This window comes from Heloderma suspectum, chromosome 2, assembly GCF_057233095.1.
Source record: "Heloderma suspectum isolate Gila_16-S chromosome 2, 16-S_ref, whole genome shotgun sequence".
Taxonomy (NCBI): Eukaryota; Metazoa; Chordata; class Lepidosauria; order Squamata; family Helodermatidae; genus Heloderma; species Heloderma suspectum.
The window spans coordinates 219888874-219912876 of NC_139459.1; the positions used below are offsets into that span (position 1 = coordinate 219888874).

General features: G+C 46.0%; 1 protein-coding gene across 8 annotated transcripts in view; it reads left to right on the plus strand.

Annotated features, from left to right (window-relative positions):
* Positions 1-24003, plus strand: part of TMEM94 (transmembrane protein 94) — a 117122-nt gene that overhangs the window by 66915 nt on the left and 26204 nt on the right. For 5 of the 8 annotated variants that reach the window (XR_014788293.1, XR_014788292.1, XM_084838071.1 and 2 more), the window contains 15 exons: positions 315-417; positions 1502-1719; positions 2878-3059; positions 4037-4175; positions 5728-5843; positions 7990-8089; positions 8195-8303; positions 10685-10874; positions 11412-11489; positions 12810-12895; positions 14307-14388; positions 18274-18431; positions 19668-19762; positions 21599-21692; positions 22210-22380. Coding sequence is in view for 5 of the 8 variants with exons in the window: in XM_084838071.1 (XP_084694197.1) it covers positions 315-417; positions 1502-1719; positions 2878-3059; positions 4037-4175; positions 5728-5843; positions 7990-8089; positions 8195-8303; positions 10685-10874; positions 11412-11489; positions 12810-12895; positions 14307-14388; positions 18274-18431; positions 19668-19762; positions 21599-21692; positions 22210-22380 (1921 nt within the window). In the remaining 3 variants the exon portion in view is untranslated. Of the gene's footprint in view, positions 1-314; positions 418-1501; positions 1720-2877; positions 3060-4036; positions 4176-5727; positions 5844-7989; positions 8090-8194; positions 8304-10684; positions 10875-11411; positions 11490-12809; positions 12896-14306; positions 14389-18273; positions 18432-19667; positions 19774-21598; positions 21693-22209; positions 22381-24003 lie in introns of those variants that run through there. The other 3 variants (XR_014788294.1, XM_084838074.1, XM_084838076.1) reach the window with 3 other exon arrangements.

Consider the following 24003-nt stretch of genomic DNA (forward strand, 5'->3'; position numbering starts at 1 on the left):
ATCTTGTTAGTTGTAGTATAACGACCACAATCAGAATAATATGACAAAGACCTAAGAATCCACTGGAAAAATGGAAGGCTGCCTTTGGTCCCTCTCCCCGCTCCAGATAGCTGATCTTCTTTTGTGGCCGTCAGTTTGATAGACGAAGGGCTGTTTTTAGTGCCTGCCTCAAATGTGTTTATCATCATTTGTCATATTGTGAAATGTACAGAGGTGCCTGTGGGTGGTGTGGAGTGTTAGAAATCTGTAAAATAGGTGAGCCTGTCAGCAGGCAATTCTCAGGCTTGAGACGTGGGCCCCATTTTTCCTCCCAGGCACTGAGCAGATGCTTTCCCATGGGACTGCTGACATCATCCTTGAGGCCTGCACGGACTTCTGGGATGGCTCCGATATCTATCCGCTGTCTGGCTCTGACAGGTAGGCAGCCTTCCCTTATGTGTGCACAAGTCACTGGCTTCCTAAAGCGAATTGCTGCAGAGGTTTCTGCCTGGGTTGTGTGCTCAAGGCAATGTTTGTTTCGTTTGCGTGCAGGCCAGAACAATGAGAGATCTTCCTTTAGGTTTAGGAGGTCTTCCGACAATGCCTTTTCAGAAGGCGACGTTGTAGAGCTCCCATTGGCCCTGGCATGCACATGCACTTTTTGTGACCTGTCAGTCTGTGTTCAAACTAGGTTTGTGGGTTTTTGTAATATGTTTCGAGCTGCACCTTGAAAAGCTGAAACACACTGTAACAAAATGTTACAGTGTGGAGTGCCCTTGCTCAGTGTTCCAGCTAATCAGCCATGACCTCTTTCTATTCCATTGTATGTCCCTTTTCCAACAGGCTTTCTGTCCCCTCACCCCTCCAGCAGCCAGTCAGTGTTCTGTGTTCACTGAGCATGCTCTGTCCTCATAGGTCTGTGTTTGTGATTCCTCATTCCCCATTTTTCTAAGGGTTTTTTGTGCTTCTTCAAACCTTGGGTTCCCACAAGCCTGTTGATATCTCCTTATAGTGTGTGGGTGTTGTTGTTCTGGCTACAAAAATATAGGCAGTTGGAGAACTCTGTTCAGTGTGTGTTTGTGTGTAGGTTGATAAAGGGTACATCGATGGAGGAGTTCTTCCCCGTATGAGTACTCTTATGAGCCCTTTTTAAAAGGAAAAATTTGTCCAAGGGTATTTTTAAAAATTAGGGTGTTTTTTTTTCCTTTCAACATTGTGCAATTCCTCTTTCTAGTTCTCTAGAGTGAGTGTCTTTGGGCGTGGGGTGAGGTTGAAAAGGGTCCCACTGCTTCACAAAGTCTGCAAACGATTCGAATAAAAGGAAATATGCTTCGAAGTTTCTGAACAGGAATGAACAGAAGTGTCTCTCCCCGCCCACCCCTCCCCTGTCCAGCAGGTTCTGCATCTGAACACATGACTCCACGGGGTAGTATTTTTAGTGAGATGTATCCAGATGTTGAGGCTATTTTGTGCAAAACATATCTCTGATGGCCTTTGTTGTTGCCTCTTTTCTTGCTCTCAGGAAGAAAGTGTTGGATTTCTACCAGCGTGCCTGTCTTTCGGGTTATTGCTCTGCCTTCTCTTACAAGCCCATGCACTGTGCCTTGTCCTCTCAGCTCAATGGCAAATGCATAGAGCTGGTGGAGGTCCCTGGACAAAGTGCCATCTTCACCTCTTGTGATCTCCCTGGGACTACACCCATCAAGCAGAGCAGCCGGAGGAACAGCTGGAGCTCGGATGGTATGTGCCATGCCTCCCTCCACCGCTGGGTTCTGCTGCAGAATGTATACATCTAGAGCAGGGCTCTGGCAGTTCTTTGTTTGTGTGTCTGTCTTGTGGCATGGTCCTCTGTATTCAGGCTTCCAGTAACGTAGACATCGATTCCTGGGACACCACATTTTAAAAAATGTTACAGGAAACAGAGCAATATCTTAAAAGAGATCTCAAAATACAAAAATGGTCAAATGTAGAAGCTTTTGAATCAAACAATTGCAATGTGTTTTACAAAAGATCAGTCTACACACTAGTAAGTTAACCCCAAATTATTCATGTGGAAAGGGAAGTTGCCTAACGGAGGGTTCTCCATTTATAAAATACTTTTTCTTCATTTCCACTGTTATACTCTTATGGAAAGGCACTATGACTGCACAAGGATCTTGTTGCATCAGGTTTCATTTTCTTCTGGCTCAAGGTCTCACCTTTCTCCCCAACTGATCTGGCAGTTCTGGAAGAATCCTGTTTGTCTCAATTCATGACACGTTTGATTTGGACAAGCTGTCATGTAATCAGAAACAGGCTTCATTTGATGGAGTTCCTTCCTATCCCTTTCTGTCCAGACTTGCTGCATATTAGTTTCAGCCAGGCAAGATCCTTGAGTGTCCTTGGGCAGATCATGAAGGACTAATTTAGATATCCCAATTGTCACTGGACAGATGCAGTACTTTGCCTTCCAACCCCAACTGCCTTATTCTCTGCTAATGTTGGATCCTGTCAAGAAAAGGTGAAAGCAGTTATCATCCAAAACCTACCCTTAGCTTTTGTCAAACAGTACAACATCGAAGAACGTTCTGAGATTCCAGTAGGGCTGGGTGGGTGCTCCCATTGCTAGCTTTCACATGCCCTTCGTATCACTGTTTTCTTAAAACTGATTAGCACCTTTTTGTTTCCTTCCCCTTCCCCTCTTTTTTTTTCTGTGTTTGTGTTACACTGTGTTCTTTGGGGTGTTTGGGCTATGATTGGGCACACTTGTATCTCTTCCTCCTGCATGTCGTTGGGTGTCTTGTTTGTGTGTTCTCCTGTGTCTGTCTCCCTGGGCCTGTGTCCCCCCTTCCTGTGTATCTGTATATCTGTCTGCCATGTCTGCCTCTACACACTTGCCTGTTGTTCGCATGCCCAAAGAAGGGATCGGGGAAGTGATGGAGAAGGAGGACTGCATCCAGGCTCTGAGCGGCCAGATCTTCATGGGGATGGTCTCGTCCCAGTATCAGGCCCGATCAGATGTTGTTCGCCTCATCGAGGGACTAGTCAATGCCTGCATTCGTTTTGTTTACTTCTCCCTGGAAGATGAGCTCAAGAGCAAGGTAGGCTGCCCCTTTGCTTACTATACTATTTCTCAGTGTGTGTTGTTACTGTAATGACAGCGTCAAAGGCATAACTGTCCTACTCTTCATAGGGCTGGTTCTGACAGAATGAAAATGTCAAGTTTATTTCTCATTTCGATGGGTGTATTGCATTTTAGAACGCATATACCTATGGATCATCCTGATGGCGACTCCTTCTTAATCTGAGCATGTGTCCCCATCAAGTGTTAGAATGATTTTTAGCTTTTCATTGTGGTTGTGCTCCGCATTTAACATACCGGAAGACTGATAGTTGCTCCCAAAGCCTGCTAATGTAATCCTGGAGATGTATGCTAGGCAGAGGTTTCAGCAAATGCACATTTAGACTTATTTTAATATATAGAATTTGTGTTGACCCCAACATTAGGAAGTTCAGCAAAACACATCCAAACATGCATGTGCGTGGAAAATGGGTATGTCTCAATCTACTCACACAACATCTTTTGTTCCTGGGGATGAAACTGCAAAGCATTCAATCCAAACATGTACAAAAGTGTGCAGAAATCCACATAACTGAACTAGGAGAAAAGAAGTTTCTAGTCCTCATGGTTAGGAAGCAAAATTGGAAACTTGTAGGTAATATCTATGAAAGTTCCATAAACCAGAGGGGTATATCTGTGATGATTTGTATTCTTTGGATGGGATGGATAAATGACTCCATGTTCAATGTACCCTCTTCTTTGGCTGCACCACCATAGTGCCTATCCTCAAAAGTCCAGATATTGCAGCCATGGCTACGTTTCCAAAATCCGAAATTGGGAAGACTTTGTACATTTCTGTGAAATACGTAGTTCTTCGAGCATCTTTGTTGGATTTTAATCAAAGTGACCAGAAAGCTAAACTTCTTGTAGCATCTGTTCATGAAGATAAATCTGGATATGTAGACCCCAGGGCTTTGACTTAATCTCCATAAAGCCTCATACTTTCCATTTCCACAGGTGTTTGCTGAGAAGATGGGTCTTGAGACTGGCTGGAATTGCCACATATCCCTCACACCCAATGGAGATGTGCCTGGTTCTGAAATCCCTCCCTCCAGCCCCAGTCATGCAGGCTCCTTGCGTGATGACCTTCATCAAGGTGAGAGAGAATAGCCTCGGGAGACTGTTGGCTGCAGTGAAGGTGTCTGATTGATTGGCTGGAGCACATCCATTGGATGCATAGTAAGCAAGGCAAGCCCCCTTCCTGGAGCAGGACCAAACCATAGCAGAGTTGTCCTGCGAGACAATCCCACTTTGCCTCAATAACCTTCTCAGCACCAACTGTGTAAAAACCAGGCAGACAATCAAGGTGGATTCTGTTCCAAAAGGGTTACCAAGACTTACTAATAAATACAACTTTGGTGATTTGTTTTCTTTAAGTATTGATTTGGGTAGAGATCATTGGATATTGGGGGGTTTGATTTCCAGCCTGCCTAAAACATGTATTTTTTATTTAAAATGGGTGCTGTGCTGAGAAAGTTTCTCTTTGGAGCTGGGGGCTCTGATTGCCAGGTCCCTTTTGGGAGGTTTGCTTAAGTGAAACCTTTGAGATTTTCTCTCTCATAAAACCTTGCTGGAGACACTTCATTGCCATTGGCTCCTAAGCAGAATTCAAGCCAGCTCCACCCGGTGTTTCAGGGCAGCAAGAACAACAAAAAAGAGGCAGTACTTGCTTGTGCAATATTGCTGCAGTGAAAGCAGCCCTCAAAGGAACTTTTCAGGCTCAGCTCAATGTCTGCATCCTGTGCTTGCATGCCCAATTGGTCTGTTCCATGAAGGACTGCCATCTTTATTTTTTCTGGCAAGGGCCCTGTGCCTTATAGCTATGTGAGAGGCAGGCATTCAGCAGGTGAAATTCGTCCTAGCACTGGAGGTGCAGTGTTGGGGAAAGCTTTGCCTATTGAATTTTATACAGCTGTTAAAAGATACAGGAACCCTGCTGGGAAACCATAAAGGCAAGCCCAGTTATACACAGAAGCTGTGTGCCTTTTGCCCAGTTTGCCGCCCCATTCACTTTTTGCTGCAGCTCATCACACCTGCTTGAACGTTTGTCACTGCTGAGATATGGTTGCCTTTGGGGTGCTTCAAGATGAGGCTTTTATCGTGCAGTCATCCTGCCTCACTCATGGCATTTTATGGGGGGAGGGGTTGTCCAGACATGGACATCTTCCATTTGTAACCCTCCCATGTCTTCCCACCGCTTCTTCCCATCTTTTCTCTTACCACAGAAAATCCGTTAAGGAGGGAAAGACGGAATAGCTCCACCATGTCTTTTGATTGGTAGCGCTAGGAGCCCTCTGTCTGGAAGCATCCTTGATTTTAAACATTTCCACACAACTTGCTCTTTTTTGTGGCCTTTGTGAGGCAGGAGAAAGGAGGCAGAAGAGAAGAGATGTAGCTAAAGACTCAGTTAAGTCTGAGCTGATGCTTCTGGCACTGGGTAGATGAGTCATTTAAATCACTTTTTATTTTAGGAAAAAATTGAGTGGGATCTGCCAGCTGATAGAACACAGGAGAGCAGAGCTTGTGTTTCCAGGCTGCCGCAGTGCCATGTGAGAGGGTTGTGTGGGGGTGCCCGTGCTGGTGGTTTGTGGCTGCCTAGGTGAGCTTTGCGTGTTTTTTAATGCTGCTGTTCTCTCTGTCCTCTCCAGTCTCTCGAGATGACGCAGAGGGCCTCCTGCTGATGGAGGAAGAAGGACACTCAGACCTTATTAGCTTTCAGCCAACAGACAGTGATATCCCCAGCTTCCTGGAGGATTGCAATAGGGTGAGACTGATATTTTACCCCTGGTCCAGAACCAGAGCAGTTGAAGAATCTCCCATTAACTAACCTTTGTGGTTTTAGCTGCTTGAATCAACATTTGTTTGATTCCTGCCACCCCCAACCCAGCTTAGTATCCAGAACACATGGGTAGGGAAGCCCCTTCTGGCAGTGTGTGGGAAACCTATGATCTTAAGCTTCAGAGAATATCCAAAGGCCATTTACAGCACAATCCTATGCACATCAGAAGTCCCATTTAATTCAGTGGGACTTACTCCCAGGTAAGTGCATATAGGATTGCAGCCTTGGTCTAACAGTTTGCTCTCCCAAATCACCTCCTGTGGATTAAGCATTTATAATGGGAGACCACAGTTCATCATGTCATCGTCTGTGTTAAGGATGCAAACAAAAGGAGTTAAGATGTGTCAATTTCAGAGGAGCCCGTAGGACAGCTAGTGAACAGGATATATAATAAGCTCACGCAAGCAAGCCATGGTCACACATTGCAGAGGATGTTTTTAAAAAGAGCGGAGGAAAATTATTTCCTGAACAATTAGCTCAATCTTGGAACCAAAATCTCCAGTCAAGCCCTTAATTAAAACACATAGATACAAACACTGTGCATAGTAATTCATGATCAGATCACCTTCTCAGTGATCATTCTTTTTTTTCTATTTGAAAGTTTTTATTTTTAATTTTGACATGTTTTTCTTTAACAGATCATAACAAAGGGGAAAAGAGTAAAAGAACACAACATCAGGAAAGATAACACGAAATGGAAAACAATTTCCTCTTTTGAAGGATTTTGTTTAAATGGCTAACCATTCCAAACATTATTGATTAGCATATAAAGATGGGCTGAAACCATTCCTGATGCTTCAGGAAATGGAAGTAATAGTACCCCGAGCCCATTTATATCAGAAGAGGGGTGACAGGACAATCTTGGAGCGAGAGGGCATATTGCATCCTGACCTCTATAGACGGCTCCTTTGAAGTATCCATTTTCTCCCTCCCCAGCCAACCTCCTTCAGTCACCTTATAAAAAGGGCTAAATTAACATGCTTGACCCCCCCCCCCCAGGATATGAACCTGGGCTCTCCCTTGTTTGAATGTATCTCTCTCATCATGGTCATCCTACACTAGAGACCCTGTACAAGTAACACTGCTGAGTGACCACCCACAGCGACCTTTCATTCCGTTGTAAATATATGCATTCAGAAGTAATTCCCATTGCATTCAATAGGTCCAACTTCTTAGTAAAGTATGTTTAGGACTGCAGACTTTAATTTATTTGTTTTTCCTGATATATATGTTAAAAGGATGGAGACCCTATGTAGCTTGCATGAGGAAAATGCATTCTGTTTCTCATTTTTGAGCAGAGAAGCGCTTGGTCTGTTGTAATTAGTACATGGCCTGATTGGAATCCACTAGGAAAAGAGCCTTCAGTGTGGTGACCCCCTTCCTATGGAATTCCCTGCCTTTGGAGGTCTGCCAATGTTGTGTTGCTTTCGGCATCTCCTGAAAACACTGTTATTTCAAGAAGCCTTCCTCCAGTGACCAGTCGTGTTTTTATCAAACTAGGTTTTATCAGAACTCTGTTCCTTTTTTTTTAATGTTAAATTATTTTAACATGGTATTTTTATTCTTTATCCTGTCTGCTGTTCACCGCTCCAAGGTCTTTGGCCATGGAATGGTATACAAATACCATAAATAAATAAATAAATAAATAAATAAATAAATATTATGCACTGTATTTTGGGGAGGGTCAACGAACACACTTAAAAAAAGAGAAAGAATTGTGGCCTTAATGTGGCTTTGCTTTCCAGAACATCCCAGACTTGTGGATGTTCAGAGCTAGTTATACTGCTGGCTATGTGACAACTGGGAAGGGCAGACAGTGGCTTGTTTAGACAGATTATGAACCAGTCAGTGGCTAATTGCAACACAATGCTGTCTGACAAGAGTCATTTTCTGTTTTCTCCTGACACAATCCAGTTCATCCAGCAATGGACAGGGTTAGCCTCTCGAGTGACCTTATTGTTCTGCCCTATCACTCCATCTACAGGGAATGTGGTAGCAACCTCCCTGTCAGCCTTGGCCTCAGTAAGTAGTCTCTTTGGCTTGTTTTAATTGGCTTTTCCTTTCACTTCAGGCCAAACTTCCTCGGGGAATCCACCAGGTGAGGCCCCACCTGCAGAACATTGACAACGTGCCTTTGCTCGTTCCTCTGTTTACAGATTGCACCCCAGAGAGTAAGTGAGGGTCAGGCTCCTAGAGTTTTTGTTGCCCCGATTGGGAGAGCCTGCAGAAAACTAGAGTCTGTCCATGTGCAAGTCCTTTCTCCGGTTTTCTTGCAGCCATGTGTGAGATGATCAAGATCATGCAGGAATACGGGGAGGTCACGTGCTGCCTCGGCAGTTCTGCCAACTTGCGCAACAACTGCCTTTTCCTGCAGAGTGATATCAGGTAAGAAAGAGGCATGGGCAGGACACAGGCTCTGGTTCTCTGGCTTTGAGAAATACATGACCTCCAGCTCTCCTTGTCACACGTATCACTTTTTATCCCTAATTCTACTTCCAGCATGGATTCAGTGTCAACTGTTTTTCACGGTTGCCTACATGTGCAAAGCCTGATTGAAGCATAATCACTCCTGGTTTTTTTCCTTTGCTTTGCCTTAGATATGCACTTTGGGCTGTAGAAAAATACCGCTATCAGATACCTCCTTGCAATTAGTGAGGGACTTGTGACAAAGGTTATGTTTGGAAAGGGATGCTCTATATCGGGTGTGGGCAACTTGTGTTCCTCCCAGTGTTTTGGCCTACAATTCCCATGAGCTGTAGCCAGCCTAACCAATGGTGAGGCCGTGAGACGAACTGTAGGCCAAGACACCTGGAGGGACACAAATTCCTGCTCTGTATGCAACTGTTTTATATCACCCCTGGCTCAGCGTTCGACTCATTCTTGGTGGCCTGGTCCAATCTCCTGCTACAGCATGAGAGAGCCTTCCTCCGTGCTGGTAGCCACTCTGTCTCCTAAAAGTATAAATACTAGCAAAGCAGGATTGGGGGGAAAGCAGAGAGGAAAGCAGGTCACAAAACCTGTGGGAATCCATTTAGATAAAGGCAGAGCAGACGATTTTAGGCCCTCAAGCTATTACTGCTTTATTCATCCATCAGGCTCATTCTGTTGAAAGCATGTTGTGAAAATGAAAGGGCCTAAAATGAATGGCACAGGTTTGTCTGAAGAAATAGGGAAGCTTAATTTTCTGGGAATTATTTTGTTGGCAGGGAGGCTGGTAGCTTGGCCCAGTTTTTTTATATTAAAGACTCAGAGACGCTCTTCTTGTGGCTTGCGGCTTCACTATTCTGTCTTGCTACCTCACCCCTGCTTTGTGAAATGCAAAGGCTTTCATACTGGGCTTGGTATCCTGTTCCCCCTGAAAACAGCGCCAAATGTGCTTCAGTACAGTTCTCAGTTAAGCACCTCTTGCACCAAATTTCCAAACTGCTTTTTAAACCTGGCGGAGTTTGTAAAAGCTGTTTTGGAGAGGATGTGTGTTCTGTTAGCAGGAGGTAAGCTCCATTGAACACAGCGGGTGTAAAATTCATCTGATTAAATAAATAAACGATACAGTTTTAGTTCTGTATTTTCATTTCATTTATTATATTTCTAAACCGCCCCATAGCCCAATTTCTCTGGGCAGTTCGCAAAAATTAAAAACCATTAAAAATACATTATACAAAGTGCAAAACCACTTACATGTTTTAACAATTTGTGCTGCTTTATCTGGTTTTAGCTTATTTGATTTCTTGGTATATGTGCTTTACATTATCTGAAAGCTGTCATGAACTAATTTTGGAAAGGGGGGTATAAATGTCAGGCTACAATGCCTCTCCCTGTTGACCCCAGCTCAGTGGTACAGCAGCATGCAAGAATTCCCAGGTTGCAATCCCCAGCATCTCCAGGTTTGTTGTTGTTTATTCGCTCAGTCGCTTCCGACTCCTCGTGACTTCATGGACCAGCCCACGCCAGAGCTTCCTGTCGGCTGTCGCCACCCCCAACTCCCCCAAGGTCGAGTCCGTCACCTCCAGAATATCATCCATCCATCTTGCCCTTGGTCGGCCCCTCTTCCTTTTGCCTTCCACATTCCCTAGCATCATAATCTGGCCCAAAACCTTGGAGAGCCATTGCTGCCAGTCAGCATCGACAATACTGGGCTAGATGGACCAATGGTTTGGTTCAGTGTAAGGCAGCTTCCTATGAGATGGTGGAGCTCTTTTTCCTGTGGAATTGTTTGCTTTGTTTTTGTTATGACTTATGGTCAGAATTTCTTTGTTTGGTCTGATCTAATCTAATTGTCTGGCAGAGGAAGGGAAGCATAGAGTTCTTCACCCAGCAGCAGGATGTTGAGCTGGCTGCCTTGCTGTGAATGGCCAGGAAGTCATAAAGAACATAATAAGAAGAACGCTGCTGGATCAGGCCAAAAGCCAATCTAGTCCAGTGTCCTGCTTCCTACAGTGGTTAACCAGATGCCTCAATGGGAAGCTCACAAGCTGGACATGTGGGCTGCAGTCCTCTCCCACTCTTGTTTCCCAGTAGCTGGTATTGAGAGGCTTGTTGCCTCTGATCCTGGAGGTAGTATGCAGCCATCTTGGCTAGTAGCCATTGATTGCCTTATCCTGGTCTACCACTGGCCTGTAATTCATAAGTTTTGTTTTTTAAAAACTGTTTTTAAAAAAAATCTCCCTGTTTTAGATCAATTTTGTGATCCCAGAGTGTTTGACTGGATACACTTGGCTTATTCCTCATTATGTCTTCATCTAACCTGTGTAGTATTGTCTGTACAGCATAGCCCTGGATCCGCTTTATCCCTCCCGTTGCTCCTGGGAGACATTTGGTTATGCCACCAGCACTAACATGACCCGTATCTCTGATGAGCTTACGCCTCTTCAGCTGTCTGGCCAGTTGAACAGCTTATCCTGCTCCCTGTCTATTTATCCGGAAGAAACCATTGGGATCATCAGACTTATAGAGCAGGTAAGCCCTCTTTCTTTTGAGCTGTAGCAAAAGCAGTTGTGACATCATCCGTCCTTAATTACATTTATATCATGTTAGCATCTGTTGTAGCTTCTAGGCTAAACTTTAAGAAGACAAAGATAAATATCTGAATTCTGCTCAGTCTGGGTTAATTTCCAATATGCTCTCTCTTTCTACTAATATCCAAAAGGGCTCTGCATCTCATTTAATATGTCAAAAAGCATAGTCCTTATTTATTCTTCTTGATGCTGAGAAGGCATTTGACAGGATAGAATGGCCTGTCTTTTTTTTCTTGTCTTTTTTTTGAAAACCTAATTGAAGCTTTTAATTTTTGTCTGATGTTTAAAAGTGGGTTAATACTGCACTCATCCCTAAAACCATTCTTGATTATTAATGGTATCTGTTCTGAAAAGTTTCCTCTTAATAGAGGTCTCTGTCTCCTTCCTCTTCTTCATGCAGCAGCTTCTGCATGCTGCTAGATCTCCCTGTTTGCTCATACATTGCATACCATCTCAATAATGTTTGCCTTCCTTATAGGCCCGGCATGCAACATATGGCATCCGCAAGTGCTTCCTCTTCCTCCTCCAGTGTCAGTTGGCTCTGGTCATCATCCAGGTGAGTTATTCTTAATAGTACCAGGGAGCAGAGAGGACATCTTGGAAGCAGAGAGGGACATCTGTGAGGACCAGGGACCCAAAGTAGCACTTATTCACCAGCAAAATTCGTTTTCACTATGCAGTGGCAGGTCACTGTGTTCCTAGCTAAGATCCAAAGTGTATGATGGAGCATCTTTGAATTTTATTCTAAATCTGTAGTCCCTGAATTCTGGATTTGTAATAATCTGTGCATGGAAGGCAAAGTGTATAAGCTTTCCTAATTTGGTTCTGCGCTGTACTGAGAAAGTACTAGGTAGCTTCCCAAACTCCTGGAAATTTGTTTTACTCCCTGAACTCTATTGCAGGGAAGAACCAGTAGGTTGTAGTTCTCTACTTACCTTGACTCAAGTGTAGGGGATGACAATATCGCTTCCTTAAGAGGCTTTTCCTAGCATCAAATGCTGTGTGAATTAGTACAGCGGGTAGCACACACTGTTCTGTGCATAGCAGCCGCTACCAACTGCCTTCCTTGGTTCCTGAGTGATTGATTTTTATGATTTATTTGCTGCCTTTCTGCCAAGGCACCCAAGGTGGTTTGAGGTTTTAAAATACTGAAACAAATAAATGGTAGAAAAATATCAAAGAAGTTCCCTCAGGACTTTGATGGTCCCTTCAGGATCTGATGGCATGAGCTCATTGGCTTCTTCTACTTTCCCTCAGGAGATGCAGGTCTTCCCACAGCCCCAGGGAAGTGGGGGAGGGGCTGCCCCCACAGTCCTCTCAAGCCAACTGAAGGTTGCTTCAGGAGTCATGGTTTGCACATGACAGCAGCAATTCCTGTGTTGTTTAACCCAGGAATTGCACTGACGTGCGAACTGCGTGCCAGCCATTTCCAATTTTAATTAAAAACTCAGGAATGCCCTGTTCCTGAGCTGTTTTGTGAAGGCCAAACTCAGAAACTCTGGGTTGTTTATGGTTTAAACAACCCAGAGTTAACCCAGGATTTGCCCATGTTTTGTTGTTGGGTTATCTCTGGATTGTTTAAACCATAAACAACCCAGAGCTTCTGGGTTTGGACATCATGAAACAATCCAGGAATGGGGCGTTCCTGGGTTGTTGATTAAAAGTGGGAACGATGAACACACTCGGTTAAACAACCATCAGGAGTTGCTGCTGTGCGGTGTGAATCGGGTCAATGGCACGAGCTCCCTGGCCTGGACCTCTTCCCTTCTTTGGCTGTTATCCTGTTTCTTCAAGGTGGGTGGGTGGACTTGCTAGGGGGTCACTCCTGGACTTTCCAGTCTGCTGCTGATCATGCCTCTTGCTGCGTTTTGTTTAGTTCCTCTCTTGCCTGGTGCAGCTGCCCCCCATTCTCAGTACCACAGACATTTTGTGGCTCTCCTGCTTCTGCTACCCGTTGCTAAGGTAAGTTCCTTCCTGTGATCCATAAGCTTGATCCCCTCTGGGCCTATTCACAGGGGATTGGCTCCCTTTCCAAAGATGAGATGGCGCATGAGGGAGACCGAGACCTGATTTTCATGTTCTGGCCACCATATCGGAGGCTGCTGGAAGTGTTCTATAGGGCAGCAGCTCTGTGTGGAGGCCAAAACGTACAGGAGCCTATATTGCTCTTAACTGTGGGAGGAATTTGCTATGCCATTGCTGCGCATGTCTGCTGATTCTGGCACACGCATTCTCCCTGCAAGGAAATCACTCGATGTACCAAGCTGCTTTTACCCATTACAGCCCCCATGTGGAACTGCTGCTGTGAGGAAGCATTTTCAGCAGCTCGCCCTTTGGGAGCTATATGCAAGGGCTTCTACAGAGGGCTTCTTGAGTCCTTATTCAAAGATGCTTTAAGAAACTGTCTCTGCTGACTGTTTAATTCCATTATGTCCTCCCTCTACCTGCCTGCAGGCGATGACAGTGCTGATTGTGTCCCAGAGTTTTTTACCTGGAGGAAAACTTCCCAATAAAGCCGATTTATTGGCAGATAAAGCATTTTTCACATCCCGGCAGGGATTGAGAGAGAGAGGGAGGAGACCTGGGTGGTGTAAAGGAGCAGGATGGCTGAGGGAAGGCAGGGCAATGGCCTAGCAAAGAGGTTGCTGTAGAAGTGACGGAATGGACTGGTTCACATACAATGGCAGTTTGTGGGCTGTTTAATCCGTGGGTTGTCGGGGATGAGTGGGAGCGACTGAGGGTGCTGCCTCCGGCATGCTCATTGCTTCTTCTTTCATTTAACAACCTACGATCACCCATTTGTAGATTGTTATTGTGACGTCCGAACCCGGACACTCTGGGTTGTTTGGGGGTTACACAACCTAGAGTTAACCCAACAACAAACCATGGGTAAATAACCCATAAATTGTCATTGCATGCGAACCAGGTCTCTCTCTTCTCTTGACCCAGTGCAGGCCACTCCTTGTCATCCTTTGGTTTCCAAGGGTGTATTCGGTGTTCTTGGAATCAATAGGTGTTGAGTGTGGAGGGGGGCTAGGGAAAGTGTGTTGTGGTGGGATAACCGTCACCTGGCTGAAGTGCCGTGACAGTGCAGGGAGAAGCTGTGTGGAAAGGGCCCCGCCCCTGGCTGTTATGGAGGTGATTCTGGAAGCAAGATGCTCTGTGCTGACAATCCAAGCAGCCAGACGGGGCTGGTAAGAAACCCTGCCTGAGACCCTGGAGAGCTGATATCAGTCAGCGTAGATGATACTGAGCTAGATGGACCAGGGGTCTGACTTGGTCTGACACTGCATAAGGCAGCTCCCTACGGTGGTGACATTCTGATGTTCAGACTGCTGCTTTTCCCGGCTAATTCTAGCTTTGTTTCTTCAAGTGTGTCCCTCCTGGGCAAGCCCCCTCATAGTTCCATCATGTCTATGGCTACAGGGAAAAATCTGACCTCCATTCCTAAAAAGGTAAGAAAAGGTCCTAATTGGATGTGATGTAGCCTGGGGTGTAAGGAGGTGTTAAAGCTGCCATATGCTAACGGATGACACCAGCGATAGCAACAGAGACTAGTGGGGAAGGTCTGGTTTGCCTTTTTCTTTGCTAACTAAATGTTTGGCATGCTGGGTTATATCGCTTCCAGCTTGTGGATCAGATACTGCCTCCTTCTGCTCATGGCAAGAGAGTTGGCTTAGTTTCTTGCTGGCAGGTAGGAGTAAATGAATTCTTGTTTCCTTCCTACACAAACTGGGGTCCAAGCTAGATGATATGTTAAGTACATGTATGCACTGAACACGTCTGACTTCCGTATTTAAATAGCAAACGTGTGTGTGTGTGCAGTCAGGACCGGGACTGTGCAGGAGGGGTTTCTTACCTTTCCCCACACAACTTATTGACCCCCCCCCCAGCTGTTATTTGCCCCAGGAGCTTGAAGGGGCGCTATTCATTAGGACCATGGTATTGCAAAAGGGTGAGATGGCTAGATAGCATCACGGATGCAATGAATATGAACTTGAGCACGCTCCGGGAGAGAGCGCAGGACAGGAAGGCCTGGCGTGCTATGGTCCATGGGGTCACGAAGAGTCGGACACGACTGAACGACTGAACAACAACAACAACAACCCCTTTGATGTATGCTGAGCCCTCCATTGCTGTTTATATAACAAAAATCAGACATGATAAACGCATACAAGTATTTACACTTGTCTAGCTTGGCCCTGAGCCATGCCATCTCAGCATTTCCAAGCTGAACCTGTGTCTCATGGCTGCGTGGGAGGAACTCAGAGTAAGTTAGCAGGTTCCTTCCACACAGCACAGACCACTTGAGCTTGAGTATCACTGCTGTGTGAAGTGGAGGGGGATGGATGGTGCCGGGCCCAGGGCGGGGGGCAGGGTGGGACTAAAGAAGGTTGCGTCTTTGAGGCAAGTGGCCCTGAGTGTTGGCAGCAGTGAGCCTATTACCTATACAGTACACAGGTTGTCCATTGGTTTAATACAGCCTTTCCCAACACAACGCCCTCCAGATGTTTTGGGCTGCAACTCCAGTCAGCCCCCACCAGCACATTCACTGGTCAGGGAAAATGGGAGTTGTAGTCCAAAACATCTGCAGGGCATTGGCTTGGGGAAGGCTGGTTTAATGTGTCTGCTGGGAAGCATAAGTTCCATGTAGATGCTGTGGCCAAGGGCACGGGAGGGGGAGATGCGTGGCTGCTGCTGAACCAAGTCGGGGGGCCCCCGTTGGGATGGTTTTCCGGTGACTGGGCAAATGTACTGCTGGCATTTGTGGTGGTTCTCTCAATGTCCTGATTGATCTCTGGAACTCGAAAGATGACTGGGTGGTTGACGGGTCACTCCAGGCGCCCTGTCCCACCTAACCAAGCCTATATGGCTCCACTGTGCTTTGCAGGACTAGGAGTGACGAAGCGAGTTGGACAATGGTTAGAGCAACAAAGTTTTCACTCATGGTCACTTTGATTGAACAAGGGCATGGGCCTAGTTAAGAGCGTACTCTATCGTGGTGAGGATGGCAAAAAAACCTTTACTTTTCTACCACTGTTGCATCTGCTCAGTGTTGTCCGGTACTGCTGTTCCTGGTGGCGAGTGGCCTTTTACAGCTTGGCCCCCAGGGGGAAGTATAGGAGCCCTCAGAACCCACAGTGACCTGATTGCAAAGCACTGCGTGGGTAAAACCTCTTGTCGCTTCAGCTTGGACTCCCGTTAAGAGGATGTTGTGTGGAGGTGCCCTTTGCTCCCTCTTACCAGGCTTCTATGGACACCTGAGGATGTGGACGGAAGTCTTAGAGGTGCGACTTGTTGTACACGCAGTCCTGGCTGGTGAAACTGTCTGGTCTGGGTGGCAGAAGTCATGAGAACCTCATTTAAAGAGGCTCACATTGCAGCTCTACTAAAGGAAGTGATAGCGGAGCCTTTATTGGCAAAAGAAAAGCTTTGCATCCCCTGATTTCAGCAACTACCACCCAGTCTCAAATATTCCATTCTTACGCAAGGTGCTCAAGGATGTTCTAGTGACTCAGCTCCATGTTTTCCTGGATGAAGTGGATTATCTAGATCCAGTCTGGTTCCTGGCCTAGTTTTGAAACATAAACTGCCTTTACTGCCCAAGTAAACAACTTATACCGGGAGATGGACAATGGGGGTGTGACCCTGTTGATTCTCCTGGCGCTCTCAGTGGCATATGATCTCATATGTCCTGATATCCTTCTGGCCTGCCTCACAGGGATGAGGCTGGGGGGCATCATCCCGTCCCTCCTCGGAAAGACGTCCCAGAGGGTGATGCTGGGTGACTGCCCCATGAACCATTGGCTTATGACAGCCATCCCCAACTCGGTGTCCTCCAGATGTGTTGGACTACAACTCCCAGCACCCCCAGTCCAACAAATCTGGAGGGCGCCAAGTTGGGCAAGCCTGGCTGACGGAATTCTGCAGGGTTGCATCTTATTCATCATGCTTTTCAACACCTGCATGAAATCACTGGGTGGCGTTTTCCTGATATTTGGGCTGAAGTTTTACCAATATGCTGATGACACCCAGCTTTATCTCTCATTTTCATCTGATCCTAGAAAAGCTGTGGAAACCCTGCTCCAATGTGTGGTGGCAGTGAGGGATTAGATGTGGGGAAACAAGCTGAAATGTACTCCAGATAAGATGGAATGGTTGCTGGGTTAGTTGATGTGGTGGATGTGGTTGCAGTGCCCCTGAAGATGCAGGTTTGCAGCTTGGAGTGCGCCTTGATCTGGTGCTGCTTCAGGATGCTCAGGTGGTGTCAGTGCCTAGGACCGCTTCTGCCAGCTTTGGCTGGTACGCCATTGTGCCCTTTCCTAGAGAAGACAGACTTGGCCATGATCATTTATGCTTTGGTAACCACCACACAGGATTACTGTAATGCCTTTCACCTTGTTTACCTTGAGAATGGGGGAACTGAATTTGTCCAAACCACACTGGATAAGCAACAATTCATCTTACTTACTTCCTTATTTATTTTCATTTCTACACCACCCAATAGCTGAAGTTCTCTGGGAGGTTCACAAAAATTAAACCACAAGGTTTTAATAACAGCAGCAACTTCGTGCCATTCCGCACAAAGTCAACCAAGCCAAGTAGGTAATAAAAGCAAAATAGAAAAACACTGCCGTCTAATTTATTGTAGTTAACTTCCTTATGTTTTCCCCTGAACTACAATATCTTTACAATATCTACCTATCCATTGATTTATTGATTGACCTTTCAGAACCACACTGTCCAATCCTATTTTTAGAAAGAAATCCAATCATATTAAAGTTCTGTAATCTCCATAGCCAATTGAAACAGTATGCTTGCCTCCCTTCTTCTTTCCTAATAATGTACATATACTTTCCCATATTTTATCTCATACTTATTAATCTATGGACTTAACCTTCCTTCCTTCCTTCCTTCCTTCCTTCCTTCCTTCCTCTCTCTCTCTCTTTCTCTCTCTCTCTCTCTTTCTCCCTCCCTCCCTCCCTCCCTCCCTCAATCCACACACGTACTCCTCATTTGTTGATCTTGACTATTAGCCAACAGTTCCCTGTTTCTGTGCACAAGGATTCCAAATTCATAATCTGACAAAACTGTAGAAATTCCTGGGGAGATCTGGGTCAGCAGCAGCCATGCGCCCCTGTGATCATCTAGCCTGGGCTTAAGGAGAAGCCCAGGAGGGGTACCTTTTTGTTAACATGGTGCTGCTGGTGCTGGTAAACAGCCCTCTTCCGTGAGGCTGCAGCTGGCGAATTTGAGGGTCTGGGCAGGAGCCATGGGACTAACCAAATCATGGCCTCTGATGCAGTGAGTAACTGTGGTGTTCCTGGCAATGTTTGCAGACTCAGCACTACTTCCTGTTCTGCTTCCTGCTGAAATTCAGCCTCACCATCTGTTCCTGCTTGGCTTGCTTTGGCTACATGTTGCAAGATTACTGTGCAAACTTCAACTCATCTGCCTTCAGTGTGAATGTCACAGGCTGCTCCATCATGCTGCACAGGTAGGGTTCAGTTCTCTACTGAGGTTCCCAAGTGTGGGGATTTGAATAAAGAAGCAATGCAAATGGGAATAGTTTGCATAGCTTGAACTTGGCTTCTCTTATTCTGGGGTAGCACAATTTGAATTTTGCAGACTTCTTAGTATTCAGTATTTTCCCCAGCGATTGGGCTAGAATGGTGAGGAGTCATGTACTACAGGCTTGTGCTACTCTGCCCTTCCTCCATGGCAATGGCTGCCGCACCAGCACCATTGTGGTGGCAAATAAGGAACTGCTTTCCCTTAAAACAAGGCATGCGGGAAGGACATACCTTGTCTTCAAGCATAATCACACTCCTAGAAGCCTCCCAGGAGCACAATTTTGCTCGAAAACAAGACGCCTGCTCCCCACATGCCTTGTTTCTAAAAGAAAATCACAGTGTTCTTGGCCACCGCCACGCTGCCAAATTTTGGTGGCAGCCGGGTCGGTGTCAGCGCAGCAGCAGGGAGGGGTGTGTCCCCTAGTGGGCTCCAGGCAGCCAGATTGGCCCTTGGACCCACCAGAATTGCTCACCCCTGTTCTAGAGTCTGACCAGAGCATCGGCTGGACCACCAGTCAAGTGAGTAATAAATAACCCCGGGGTTGTCAGGAAACCATTTGGAGATCCATCAGTTGCTGGGCACTGACCATGCTTACCAGCCCCCTATCACTGTGGCATTGGGCAATCATGGAAAGTCTAAATCTGAAATTTCCAGGGCGACGTAGGTGCCGCCAGACTTGGTATCAGGGGACGGACACTTCCCTCAAATTGCAGCACTATCAAACCCTGACTCAGTGTGTAGGCTTTGTCCCTTAACTGATGTCATTCTCTCCCACATCTTCCTCCATAGTTGCAATCAATGTGTGTGTGTGCGCGCGTGCATCTAACTATCATGGACATGTATTAGACAGTGCCTATGATATCACTGATGACAAGTAACACACTCACATCTGTTCCTTAGTATGGTTAAGGATCTGTGCTTTCCCCCCTAGCAGTGTTCTATTTCATTGGTGGTAGCAGAGGTTACAAACTTTCAAATTATACTTCTTGATCATAAAGGAGTTAATCCCATGAAAGAGCTTTTCTTGTCTGACTTGCAGAGCCCATGGGATCTTACAAATAGCTAACTATTTCCCCTTCTTCTCCATTTTTTCAGGCAGGGTTTGTTCATGCCTTAGCCTTAACCCACCCTGTGTGATGCCCTGTGCTTATTATTTCAGTGGTGCAGAAACTCCCCCTGATTGGTTTGGGTCGTTTTCCAACATTCTTCTACTGGCCCAGAAGTTTACAGCTGGAATGATTGTCTTACATACTGGTAAGCGATTTGTTTCTTACTGCTTGCTGTGGTGAAGACAAGGACTTTCATGTGTACGTATATGAAACACAGAATTGGTCGTGATCAGGCCCTACGCTTTTTTTGTGCAGTCACTTCTTTCAGACAAACACTCATGGGGGCAGGGGGAACAACATGGGGAAAGAACTGTGTGGTGAGTTTACCTGTCCAAACTCTTTCACATTTCATGACTGGTCATTTTCATCAAGGAGTTTCATCAACGCACAACCAGTCCCTTTCTATGGCTCAGACCTAAGACATCCCAAACAGTTACTAATCCAGTCTTCTCTTCCAGAAAAGGAGATCCCACAACTTCAGACGTTTCATTTCCCCCTCAGAACTGTATTCTGCTATTCACCAGGTCATGGTATGGTGAACCACTACACCACATTAGTGGTCAGAGTGTTGGATTGGGAGTCAAGAGATCTGGGTTCTAGTCCCCACTCAGCCATGGAAGCTCACTGGGTGACTTTGGGCCAGTCACAGACTCTCAGCCCAACCTACCTCACAGGGTTGTTGTTGTGAGGATAAAATGGAGAGCAGGAGGATTATGGGTGCCGCCTTGGGTTCCTTGGAGGAAAAAAGACGGGATACATAAATGCAATCAATCAATCAGTCAGTGGTATTTGCCAAGGGGTGAGGAGGGGGAGATATGTCCCTATTGGCACAGCCGTAGATGTCCCATCAAAACCTTAATTTAAGTTTAATGTTTTATAGCTTCATATTTGAAAAGAACTGTTTTTCACAATCCCGCCCCCATAGCATAGCAGAAACAAAATTAACACTAACAAAATTAAAAATGATTAGAATCTATACCAAAAAAAGAAGAAGCAAGGAACAAAATCGATAGCACAGACAATAAAATCCGTATCATACATGTAAATAAAGCAAGTGATAGACCAATGATAAAGGCAGTGTGGCCTGGTGAATACTTCTGAAAGTGAGAGTAAACTGCAAACCTAAAACGGGCTGACATTACAAGGCCTTAACACACCTATATAATTTTATATTTTGGGACCTGTGCTGCTGATCTGTCAAGATCTCTGGCATACTTAGTGAGTGGACACCAAATAAGCAGAAAACTCTCTGGTTTAGCTCAGCCCATACTAACTTTAATGTGGTGCATGCCCTTCTCATCCATTAGAAAATCCCACACTTTGCCAAACCATTAATAACTGGGGTAGAACAGGAGGAAGTTCTGCCCCAGTTTTAGCTAACTCTAGCTTAGCTGCCAAGTGGTTAGATTTTACAGGCAGAGCCTGCTCGGATCCCCTCCTGTGCTAGCCCATTGAAGCGCATGAGTCTCTTCCCAAAGCACTGATGTTAAAGGCACTCCTGTAAATCACTTCTTCAATTTCACCACTTAGGGCAGCAATAAAGCAAAATGCCTGGCTCTAAACTGTTCATCAGTACAGCTGTAAAAACTAATCACTGACCAGTTTAGGGGTGGTGACGACTAAACCAACTGATCAGTTTAACAACATAAAAATGAGTGTGTGTGTGTGTGTGTGTGTGTGTGAGAGAGAGAAAGAGAGAGAGAGAGAGAGAGAGAGAGAGAGAGAAAAGATGGAGTGGATGTGGCCTTTGGATGTAGTAAAGGGCTGCCAGGATCAATTGTGCAGCGGTGATTTGTCTCCTGGGTTTAGGAATTGTCTCTGGCCTTTTTTGCTGAAGGCAGGGCAGGGTTACATTGTGATTTGTCCTCTTGGGCAATGAGGTTCAAAAGCTGCCCACCCCTTCTAAGTATTTGTGTAAAGCTCCCTTTCTGTCTGTGATAAGGCTGCAGGTAAACAGCATGTTGCTTTTTCTTCTTTGCAGTGTTTATATCTGTCACCCATGTCCATCGTACCAAGCCACTGTGGAGGAAAAGCCCCTTCACTAACTTCTGGTGGACCCTGACCGTAGCAGTTGTGTGAGTATCACTTCCTGAATCTTCTAAGGAGTGGCATCTAGATCCAGTTGGCCTTCTGCAACTTGCTGGTCCACTTCCTTGATTCCAGATTTTTCCATCTGAGTGCTCCCTTGATCCTATCCTCCATTCTTCTTTCTTCCATTCTTTTCTTGCAGTGTCAGTCTTTTCTGTGTGCGCTTCTGCAGTGCCCTGTGTTTCTGCATCTGCCTTCAAATGTCTCATTTCCCTAGTCTCAGATCTTATCGTGTTCCTCTCTGTGACTTGGCCTTTTACCACGAGCCTGTGAATACTCCAATCCTCTAAACTTTACCATTAGAAAAGTGACCAGTTTGTGGACCCTGCCCACTTGCCGGTACATGTCCCAATGCTGTGCTATGTGCTAGGCCTGCCCGCTGCTTTATGAGACCCGCTTTGTTGCTGATGGAAGAGGATGGGGAAGAGAGTGCTGGGCTGGGAGCCCAAAAATGTCCCTTCCAGGGGGTGATGTAGTTCAAGCGTTGCTGTCTTTTTATGGCAGGTTACTGGGTCAGGTCATCCAAACCTTCCTAGACCTCAAGCTCTGGATAAACCTTGAGTCTCCTGTGACCTACAGAATGGACGACATTCCCATGGCCTCCTGGCTGCTGGGCTTGCTGTCCCTTATCCTTGTCATGATCATCAATGAGACGGTCAAGCTCCATGAAATCAGGTAAGGGAGCCTTGCCACTGGCACTCTCTCTAGTAAGTTTCCAGAGTTCTACCAGCACTTTATGTACATGATCTTGGTCATCCTTACCAGAACCCTGCATGGTTGAGGTGAAATAGGGACCGGGACGTCCCTTCTGACAATTAACTCCCTTAAGCCAGGGGTAGGCAACCTGGCACCTTCCTGATGGTTTTGACTACAACTCCTATAAATCCCAGCCCACATGGCCATTGGTCATGGCTTATGGGAGTTGTAGTCCAGGAACATCTGGGGGATGCCAGGTTGCCTACCTGTGTCTTAAGCACTATGCTCTGCCAGCTGTTGGATGTCTTTAGGACACATCTCTCTGCTCTCACATTGGCATGTTAAAGCTGATGTGAGAAACAGTCCTCCTGCAAAGAAGGAATACATGCAAGGGAGCCCCATGTCAGCATCTCCTAATGGCTACCGGCTATGCTGGTGCTAAGGTCACACCCCACCCACAGTAAAGAAAAAAAGAAGGCAGGCATGTTGCCCATGGCATGGATGATCCATGCTGAAGCACCTCTTAGTCGCAGCATGTGGGTTGCAAGGCACAGACTGCCGCTATGAGCATGGCAGGATCTGCTAGGTCAAACTCAGGGTCAAGCTAGTCCAGCACTGCTATTTTCAAGAGCTGCCGTAAGGGTGGCTGCCAAAGTTTGTTTACCCCCCTGCCCACGTTTAAACTCCCAGAGCCCTGTCTTGGTAACTAGATCAACCCCCTACACCTCCAGGGGCAGTTAGAGCTGAGCAAGTCTTACAAGGCCTCATGCTGCAAAGCTGGGTCAACCATACCTCTGCTAGGTAGCAAAAATCCTGGCATGTAGTTTCAGATTCCAAGGAGGATAAATGGCAACCTGACACACCCTTCGGACCTGTTCCGTCACATTGTTGTCTTGGCGACAAGGAAGTACGCATAGGCACGACTGCTTTGCCACCACCAAATGCCAGCAGCCACATCCCTATACTCACAGTGGCCATCTCCTTTTGTTTGTCATCAGCATTTGCAAACCAGCGATTGCCTGTGCAGATAGCAGTGAATAGCCATGGGCTGTCCCATTGTACTCCTTGGGAAGATATTGGAAGGATGGGAGTATTTCAGTTAGCAGAATATTGATTTGATGGGGAGGAGAGAGCTGTTTCACAGCCATCATGACTGGTGCATCAAAATCAGCCCAACTGGTGCATCCTGCAGCCCAACTATCTGATAAAAATCCCCCCCCCCAAAATTGTCATTTTGTGAAACTCTGGCTTATGCACACACACACACACACACACACGTGCACGCTCTCTTTGTCAAATGCTTAGACTGCAATCCTATTTACACTTGGGAATAAACCTAATTGAACTTAGGTGGAAGAAACCTACTTCTAAGCAAATATGCCTAGGATTGCACTGTTACTGTATCTGTGGTTCAAAGCTAATGCTTAGATCAGGAGTGAAATTTCTTTTCAGTGAATAAAGAATGAGTTTCAGGGAATCTGACATTTGTGAAAATTGCTTAGGGTCCCTGCTGTCTGCCACAGGGAGCCAGGTGTCCAGTATCATCCTGTGAGCAATAGCTGAATCAGTTTAGTGTACACTGTGCCAAGAAAAACGTCCAAA